The 9751-nt window shown below is 46.6% G+C and overlaps 1 protein-coding gene across 2 annotated transcripts; it reads left to right on the forward strand.

Moving 5' to 3' along the window:
• Positions 1-4326: 4326 nt before the first annotated feature.
• On the forward strand, positions 4327-9751 carry CTSL (cathepsin L). Of its 2 annotated transcripts, XM_075527046.1 has the most exons (8): positions 4327-4453; positions 4927-5062; positions 5415-5537; positions 5619-5774; positions 6127-6351; positions 7913-8081; positions 8410-8527; positions 9339-9751. In XM_075527046.1, the coding sequence occupies exons 2-8, from the start codon at positions 4937-4939 to the stop codon at positions 9436-9438; spliced, it is 1017 nt and encodes a 338-aa protein (XP_075383161.1). In that variant the 5' UTR covers positions 4327-4453; positions 4927-4936; the 3' UTR covers positions 9439-9751. The 2 variants fall into 2 exon arrangements, with proteins under 2 accessions (XP_075383161.1, XP_075383162.1); XM_075527047.1 differs by lacking the exon at positions 4327-4453.

Consider the following 9751-nt stretch of genomic DNA (forward strand, 5'->3'; position numbering starts at 1 on the left):
CGTGAATTTAGTCTTCATAGTAATGCAAAAATGGATGTTTGCCTAAATAAAATGTCCTTCCCTTGCTGTTTGGAGAAATTGCGTCCAAACAAACCACTTGTTTTTACTGCAGGAAGGACCACAGCACACAAGTTACGGTGAGACAGCTGATCTGTGGGAGCTGCTTGTGCCACACTCCTGTCACAGTTAAGTGTGACATAGCTTATTCTATTTACATAGCGCAGATGTTTTTGATACGTTGCCAACCTGCTGTAGCTTTGCAAGTCAACTACCATTACAAAGGAGCTTTGCTTTTCTGATTTCTGGGTCTTTTTCTGGCAGATACAGGGTGGCCCTTTCCTCTGTGTATTTGTACCAGGAGAACAAAGAAGAAAAAGGATTTAAAAGTACAAAACAACTTTCAGAAATCTTGGATTCACATAAGCAGAGTGGTTCCAGAGGGGGAGGATTGTGCTGCATACCTGGGATGTGCAGTGGCAGCTGAGTTTCATGTTGATGAGATGCTTCCCTGGAGATCAATGCTGAGTTCACTCCTCCAACTGCAGAGGCAACACACTGCTGTGCAACTTTTTGGGACTATTAAGAAATGCATGGCCTCTGTCATCTGGTAACTTGTAGGGCCAGATAGCTACAGCGTAGTTGGCAATCTTTTGGCTGTTGCAATGGAAATATGAACAGTTATTAAAAGGTGTTGTTCCTTCGTCTTAGAAGAGTGGTATGCCTTTGGGAAAATAGTTGGAATTTTGCATATATAGAGTTCCTCCAAAGCTGTTTTTTTCCAAGCAATTTGGAAAGCTACCCTCCAAATAGGAGAGATTTAAATTAATCTCTCCTATTGAAGGAAGAAGACGAGGGTCTTCTTCCTTCAAAGTTTTGATCTTTAGGTTATGGCAGAAAGGACTGTGACTACTGTGATTAGCATGGCTATCTAGGTCTCCTCTGGACTGGATGGCATGACTTCAGTTGAGCTTTTAAGCAGAGGAACTGAAGGAGCTTTTCATTTCACCCCTTCTCTCTGCTAACCTGGAAGGAGTGCTTTGCACACAAGACCCCCACGCGGTTCCTAGTCCCCCCAGAGTTGTTTTCAATAGCAGAAAGACTGCTGTGGCTGGTGTGACTGTAGCAGGGTGTCACAAGGTTGCACAGTTTGATGGAAAAAGATTTCTAGCAGTATCTGCCCAGTTATTACCTCTGACTGCGGCTGCTGACCCTCTGTTCACTTCAGCAGACCACCACCATGCTGGGCTTGCAGTTTGGCCTGTGAACACATCACGGTGCACAGACAGGAGCAGTAGGAACAGTGCTGGGACAGAGGGATGTCTAGTAGCTGTGCAGTATGGCATTTTTACCTTGACTGAAGTGGTAAACAGTCTCTGCAGCATGGCTGGCAGTCCTCACATTGATGACAACTCTCGGAAAGGAAAAGTTTGTCCAGGAGTTGGAGGTAGTCCTAGGCCAGCTTCCTATCACAGGTTTCTATATGGCACTCTTGTGATGACCAAGCTCTGACCATAGCTGATTTCCCTTGCATATGCTTATGTTTCTGCACCTGGGCTCCCAGGCTTCCTTCCCAAAATACCTGGGGAACCGATACGTCCACACAACAGTCATGACTCACTGCAAGCTGAAAGTCAATGTGCTGAAGGAGGAAATATTCCTGTCTCCTTCAAGAATTTCAGTAAATTCGCAGTTAACATTTCCCTATGTACAACAGTTAAATAAACTTGTAGGGTGAGCTTATCTTCTTAGTAAAAATGGTATCTGGCATGTGCGTGTGTGTATGTGCGCTAAGACTATTCACGAGGAGAGGTAGCACAGTGGTATCACATGCTAGCTGACTACATGGTAACTTCCCCAAAGAGACAGGACCTCATACCAACTGGAAAAGCATCGGTTTGTCTTGGTGCGTCTCAAAGCACATTACAGAGCAGCAGACGTGATTTATGGTGCAAGACCTTCTGTAATTTTGACCTTACCTCCTGTCATGCCAGCTAAACATCTTGCCCTTTTAGAAAAGAAGTCCTTGTCTGTAGTTCATTGAGAACTTAATTGTAGCCTTTCAACGCTCAGCTGATATCAGATACAATAACAGAAACAAAGCTAACATAAATAGGACTGAGAAGTCCCATTGCACAGAAAATATCAGCAAAAAGCTGTTAAATAAAAACTTTTCAAATCCCACACAACTCAAAAAAAACCCCACAGAAAACCTAACTATGATTTAGTCAAACTGTATGAAGTTCCTCTAACTCTCATGAGGTATTTACATGTGAAATGGTTAGGTAGTGACAAGTTTCATGCTGGAAAGGTACAAATGCATAATCTTACTCCATGCATGCATTTTCATTTTCCTTTACCAATATGGAAATGGGTAATTTTCCTTAGAAAAGGCTGGTCTTGAAACTGTTGTTTGACAACTGGAAATACAAATGGTCAAACAGAAAGCACAAGGATATCTAGCTTAATTTTTCAAAGCTACACACACTATTAATTATTCTAATTTGTGCAAGCCTGCAATGTTGATTGTTGCAGTGCATGTCACACTCTTTTTCTTCCGTTCAGAAGATGTTTCTATGATGTCTGTATCAGTCAGCCACTAGCTGTGTAACAACTTAAGGCAAAACAAGAACTTTAAGAAATTGCAGCCACAAAGATCACTAGAAATTTTGTAACACAGCTTTGCAAAGCAAGTAAATATGAAAATTATGAGCAAGTAATTCTTAAAAATTGTAATCCATCCAGTGTGCATTTGCTGCAGTCCTATTGTGAAGAAGTCCTTTCCATGTTTTACATTCCTGCTCAAAGTGGCATGGCTGCACGTGTATAAACCATCCCAACAGATCAGTCCGGGGTGTTCATATGCAAGCTTTCACTTAAGTAAGTGGTTTAGCTTTCAAATATCTTCTTTTCTCAGAGGTTTTACCAGGCTTACTTATGATTACTGACTAATCAAGGAGCACCATTGTTGGGTGTATTTACACATTTTTAGGGGAATCAGTACACTGTTTCAGTGGCAGGAGACTTGCACGGGTACTTTGAAAAGACAAGACCACCTCTCCAACTTCTCATTATGTGTTTGGCTCTGTGGAGCTTCCTTGGACCAAAGGCTGCTCCCAGGATAATCTGGGTAAGGAAACATGTATTGCTGGTTTTAACGACACAGCGTGTGTCTTAAGACATCAAAAAAGGGAGAAGCACATATGATATTTCTTCCTTTTTGCTGTTGTGCAACAGTCTACAAACGCTGCTTTTTACTCTAAATATGTGCTTTCAAGTTTGCACGCTAAGGTCATCAGCAATGCTGGCTTTACAAGAGTTTAAGGGGAACCTTGCACAGCTCTTGCAGTTATTCTGCTAGAGGCAAGTTCCCTGTTAAAAATCAAAGTCAGCCTACTCCTGGTTAGATGAGGACCAAGTCCATGTGTAAATCTTCTAATATCTCAGCTGTGCTGCAACTCTTGGTGTCACAAACAGTGTTTTCCAGTAGATATTACTGGATGCTACGCATAAAAACACTAGCCACACTGGTGGTAGAAGACCTGGCTCTTATCAGGCTCAGGTCCAGAGGCAGGAAAAAGCACTTTTCAGATATTAAATTACGGGGGAATAAGAAGGACTTTCCTGGCAATGTTTCCTATACCGGTGTAGCCGCCACGCCACTGGGACCCTGCCCAGCGGGAGATGCTCCCTCGTACCTGCTCGGTGCCAGCCCCACCTGCCACGCTTAACAAAACCGGCGGCGCGGCTGCAATGGCAGCAGCTCTCCCGGGCAGGAGCTGGCTGCGCCATGGCCTGCCACCACTCTGAGGGGGCACAGGGCTGGAGACCCAGGGCTGGAGACCATCGGTGCAGCACGGGAGCCGCCTCGCCGCCCTGACCTGAGCAAGAGCCGTCAGCGGGAACGCGGGGAAGCGGCTGGGTCTGCAACTGCAAACGCCTCACCATTTTTGTCTTTTTTCTCCACATCTTGTTTTTCTTTAGTTTGCCACTTGCCCGCTTTGAGTCCTCCCTAGGTTAAATTCCAACCGGCTCAGCGTGCAGCCCCTATCTCCAGCCTGCCGGCACTCATAATAAATACTTAGACAAACGCTGCCCAACATAACGGCTTCGGCCGCGCGGGATGCCCCGGGGTGGCCCCACATCGTTCTTCAGGAGATCCCGGCACAGGGGCTGCCCCGCTTCCCTCGCCCGCCGCCGGGGCCGGCTCCCCTCGGCTGACGGCGGCCAGCCCCGCAGCGGGCAGCCGCGGCGACGCCTCCCCCGCCCCGGCGCAGACCCCCGCCCTGGCCGCGGCCCGGGCCCTGGCGGGAGGCGCGGCCCGGCGGGGCGAGGCCCGGCGCGGCCGCCAATCGGCGCGGCGGGGCGGGCACGGCCGCGGCGGGTATAAGAGGGGCCTCGGGGCCGGGCGCCGCCGGGCCGGGCAGTCGGGAGGAGCGCGGCGGGGCCGAGCGAGGTGAGCGGCGGCTGCGAGGCGGGAGCGCGCGGGGCGGGGGCCGGCGTCCCGCGGGCCTCGGCTCCGTCCTTGTCCTGCGGCGGGGCGGCTCCCGCCGGCAAGGGGCCGCCTCCCCGGGAGGCTGCCGGCCGCCCGCCCGCCCCGCGTTCTGGCCCTGCCGCCCGAGGTTGTTTACGGTCGCGGCCGAGGGCCCCGCTCCCGGAGGGGGACGGGCAGAGGCGGGTCAGTTCATGGGGCCTCCGGGAAGGGCTAGGCGGGGTGGGGGCGGTCAGCCGCCCTGCCTGTCCGCCCTGGAGGGCTTTGTTCGGGGTGCGCCGTTTGCTTTCTTTCCTGCGATCGGCTTACGAAGGAGCGGGGGGACAAGCTGTGTGTCGGCAGACGGGCTCCTGTGGGGTCTGGCATCGCCCTCCGCGCTCGGGGCTGTGAAGCGCGGGGCGGCTCGCCTCTGACCGCGGTTCCTCCGTTCCCGGCAGATCTGCCAGCATGAATCTGTGCCTGACCACCCTCTGCCTCTGCTTGGGCCTGGCCTTCGGCGCTCCGAGGGTAGACCCCGATCTGGACGGCCACTGGCAGCTGTGGAAGTCGTGGCACAGCAAGGAGTACCATGAGGTGAGCGCCCGGGGATACGTGCTCAGCTCGGCAAACACTGAGCGCACTCATCTGGGCCCTGCTAGCTGAGTCATCTGTGCTTTGTTGTAACGCTGGCTATAGTCTGTGCCCGGGAAGGATAATCCCCCTCTTCCTCGGTCCCTTTCCTCTGTTTGTGCATCAACTCAGCTGTACTGTACTCTGCGGTTTTGTAACGAAGGTGGCAAAAAGACCATCTCTTAAACGGCGTTCGGACTTCTCTTCGAGTAGCCTACGTTTGCCCGGGTATACAAGCCATACCAAAGCATATTACCGTGCAAGTGAACTTTGTTTGAATTGCCTCCTTGAAGTATGTTGTTTTCTGGCCCTTCAGAGAGAGGAAAGCTGGAGGAGAGTGGTGTGGGAGAAGAATCTGAAAATGATTGAACTCCATAATCTGGATCATACATTAGGAAAACACAGCTACAAGTTGGGAATGAATCAGTTTGGTGACATGGTATGTATAGAGGCATGAAACATACTTTTCTAAACAGTGGTGTGTAATAGACAGTGACTGCATGTCTTGAATTTTCTTCAGACAACCGAGGAGTTCAGGCAGCTGATGAATGGCTATGTACACAAGAAGTCAGAAAGGAAGTACAGAGGATCCCAGTTTCTTGAGCCCAACTTCCTGGAAGTGCCACGATCAGTAGACTGGAGAGAGAAGGGATATGTAACTCCAGTTAAAGACCAGGTATTCTTTGATGGTGGGTTTTTAACCAGTTATAGGTCCAGTTTCCTAAATGCTACCTCCACTTCCATAGAGGAAAAACACTGCGGACTTGTTTAATGAAGCCTAGTGCAAGCTTTCTAAATTAAGTGTCACTTTGATAAAATTGCTATACCCCTTTAAGATTTTTTAGGAGTTCTGTACTAAATGTCTAAGAACTGAGAAGGCTGTAGTATCTTCACTTGTACATGCTAGGAGTGTGAAACTGAAGTTGTCTTGTGGCTTTTGCATCTTTCATGTTTAGATCAGTGGAAAGGGAACTATAATTGCCCAGTCTTTCTGGATTTGTAACTTGTGATTCCATTTCTCGCTTCAGGGTCAGTGTGGCTCTTGCTGGGCCTTCAGCACAACAGGAGCTCTTGAAGGGCAGCACTTTAGAAAAACTGGCAAACTTGTTTCACTGAGTGAGCAGAATCTGGTGGACTGCTCTCGCCCTGAAGGGAATCAAGGCTGCAATGGTGGTCTTATGGACCAGGCTTTCCAGTATGTGCAGGATAATGGGGGAATTGATTCAGAGGACTCCTACCCATACACAGCAAAGGTAAGTGTAATAACTGAACTTGTATTGCAGGTGTCACGTCTTTTGTGTGGACAAACTATGTGTTGGGAAACTCCTACCTAGAAAGGAAGATGTCTAAGCAGTAATCAGGACATGTGTTCTTCCTGTTGCATCTTTCCTAAGAAAACTAGAATGACTGCTAGCCCCAGTAGGAATAGTACTGCACTGGTCTTTGAGGTCAAAATCTTATCAGACCAGTTGGAAAAAACTAGAGCAAGTATTTTTATTCCCCCCCCTCATTGCTGCCCTCCTATCAGAAATCATGCCTTATCTTGGTTGACACACCAAACCAGGACCTAGCCCTTGTCAACCGTGCTACTTAGTTGTAGGGATGCAATTCAGCTTCCCATAACTGAGCTATTATGGGGTTGCTACCCGTAGACCAGCTAATTCTTGCAGCTTGGTGTGATTTGTTTTTTAACAATAGCTGTTGGCAATGCCTTAAGTTGTACTTCTGGACTAAATGTGCATAAATGCAGATAGTGGGCAGACTTCTAAAATATCTCTAATGATCTACCAAAAGTTACAGACACGAGAAGACAAAAGAGCAGTAGTAAATTGTGGTATCGCTTGAGAGCCCATGGTTTTGGCTTTTTACCACTTGGAGTTCTGTTCACTATAAAGTATCTTTCCTTGCAGCTTACTTTGTATTGACTGAATGGGCAATAGCAATGCCATTTGTTGCAAGCAACAAAGCCTTTGGATTTGGGTTCCTGTTTTCCTGCATCCCTGTAATCTCAATTTTTTCCTAATCTTGGCTCTTCCAGAGATCCCAGTTGGTTGTAGGAAGTGCCTAACTTGCTGAGTACAAAAAGTAAGCAACTGAGGTGTACTCTGTGTTCCTTTAGTTGAGGGGAGGCAACTTAAATACTAATCTTACCACATGGGTAAGGGAGGGATGTGCTTAACTTCGATCTGTTTCAATTTCATGTGGCCTGACTTCCAAACTAGGCCTCTTTCCTGACGTAAATGCCTGTGGCACCAACAGCTCAGGCTTCATTGTAAAAAAAAAAAAAAAATAATGTGAAGAAGCACAAAATACATGAATGCTGTATGTAAGGTCATAATACCAATGACTAACTTCAAAATCATTCTGTACAGTTTTTCAAACTAGGACAGACTAAAACTTTGGATTTTGAGTGTTTGTTCAATGAGCAGTTTCTAGATTGCTTTGTAATTAATGAATACTTGGCTCTCTTCCATTGCCCATTAATGCATTCTGGGCTTCTTTCCTCCTGGAAGAAAGATTTGTCCTGCCCACCAAAGAAGGCAGGGTTCCGGGATGTGATGGTCCTTTGCATCCCAGTAAAACTTTTCTTTTGGGCCCCACTGGCCTTTGCTTTTTCTGTACCTTTGAGAAACTCAGAAGCAGCTTCTGTGTTCTTCCTCTGCTCTTCTCATTTCAAAGCACTGCTGAAGCAATTGGATCCTCTTCAGTTCCTTTTTTTTCAAGGCAGCAAAGTCACAGAATGTCTGGTAGTTCCTGTGCTCACCTGTGTGTTAAGTGGAGAACTATGTAATAACTAGGGCTTTCTTTATTTAGGATGATGAAGATTGTCGCTACAAGGCAGAGTACAGTGCTGCTAATGACACTGGCTTTGTTGACATCCCTCAAGGACATGAAAGAGCTCTCATGAAAGCAGTAGCAGCTGTGGGTCCAGTGTCTGTTGCTATTGATGCAGGCCACTCTTCATTCCAGTTCTATCAGTCAGGTGGGGATTTGTTAGCAACTTGCATGCAGAGAACTTTTTTGAATACTCAATATTCATTATCCTTCAGTTTAATAGGTGAAAAAAGAACTATGATCTTGTGACATAAGACATAATCAGGAGTCCTTTTAATTCTAGCCAGGTTCTCCACACTTTGTACTTCTCTTGCATATGTGTGTACTTGTCCCTCAATTTCTGCCATGATACACTGCACTTTCTCTGACTATCAAGAAGCTGTGCAATATTTCATCTGAAATACACAAAGCTTCTGGTGAGGGAGAAGGGTTTCCTGCAGATAAGCATGTTCACATGTGAATTTATGCCTCTGCAGGTATCTACTATGAACCAGACTGCAGCAGTGAGGACCTGGACCATGGTGTTCTGGTTGTAGGTTATGGCTTTGAGGGGGAAGATGTAGATGGGAAGAAATACTGGATTGTTAAGAACAGGTAAGATCTCTCTCTCTGTGCCTTGTCCTTTAGGGGTTGGGGAAAAGGGAAGGTAGTTTGTCACTTGTAGTGGGGGGTTGGGAGACAACAGTAATTAAAACTGGTGTGTGGAAAATCTGGAGACTCTTCTCAGATTGTATTGTATGACAGAAGTTAAACCTGACTCATGCTGCTGGCAGCCTAATAAGCTAGGCCCAAAGCAGCAAACTCACTCTTCTGCTTTTTCAGTTAATTCAAGGGAGCTCAGTATTGGAACAACCCATGAAGCTAGTAGATGTTGAAGTGGTGGAGCAGAGGGGAGCAGGAGGAAACCAGGTTGTGGGGGTGTAGTGGATTTTTTTGGAAGCCATGCTGCTCATTTGTGTGAAATAGAGTAACACTTGAACTTTTAAAGATGGAGTTACCTCCTAGGTGGAAGGGAAAACAATAAATTAATGCCAAAGGGCACATCACATGAGCTTGTCTCATGTTCTCAGCATTACTGAGGCACCACCCTCAAATGCTGCTTGCAGTTTTGGTCCTCCCTTAAAGTTGGCTAGGAGCAGTGTCTGAGCTTAAGGCACCTGTAATCCAGGATTGCACATCAAGGTCTCCACCTAGTGAGAGGATGGCTGCACCCTTTATTTCTGTGAGCTTGGGGTGCCTCTTCTGTAACATGCATTTAATTGCTGGAAAGCACTTTAGTTTGGCTGCAGCTATCTTGATTTTTCTCCGCAAATATGGAAGGCAGCAGTTTTCAATGTAAACACTTATTGGGGGGTAAATAAGTATCTTCTGAATATGAAAACAAACCCTTTACTTCTGTTTTCAGCTGGGGTGAGAAGTGGGGTGACAAAGGATATATCTACATGGCCAAGGACAGGAAGAACCACTGTGGAATAGCAACAGCTGCTAGCTATCCACTTGTATAATTTGAAGACTGAACATTTCAGTGCAAGAGGGGTTTTGAACTGAATGACCAAACCCATGTTCACACATGTGGTAGACTTGTATCCTTCAAAAGTCAGCTTGATTTTTTAAACTTTTGAAGTATGTTTTACATGTTGGTGACATGCCACTTGTTTTAAATAATGTAAATGTTGGTATGTAAACAGCTTGTAATATTGCTGGGTTTTGACTGCTTAATCTAATAGATTCTTCTTTTATTTTTTCCTTTTTTAAATTGCAATGTGCCCAAAGGTTTACTTCTTAAATAAACACTTAAATTCCAGTGTGTACAGATGA

Source organism: Mycteria americana, chromosome Z (assembly GCF_035582795.1).
Source record: "Mycteria americana isolate JAX WOST 10 ecotype Jacksonville Zoo and Gardens chromosome Z, USCA_MyAme_1.0, whole genome shotgun sequence".
NCBI lineage: Eukaryota > Metazoa > Chordata > Aves > Ciconiiformes > Ciconiidae > Mycteria > Mycteria americana.

Excerpts from the sequence above, each read along its gene's own strand:
- CTSL (XM_075527046.1), top strand. The coding sequence starts at position 4,937 with ATGAATCTGTGCCTGACCACCCTCTGCCTCTGCTTGGGCCTGGCCTTC. Across the intron at positions 5,775-6,126 it reads TAACTCCAGTTAAAGACCAG|GGTCAGTGTGGCTCTTGCTG; the intron begins GTATTCTTTGAT and ends TTCTCGCTTCAG. Across the intron at positions 8,082-8,409 it reads ATTCCAGTTCTATCAGTCAG|GTATCTACTATGAACCAGAC; the intron begins GTGGGGATTTGT and ends ATGCCTCTGCAG.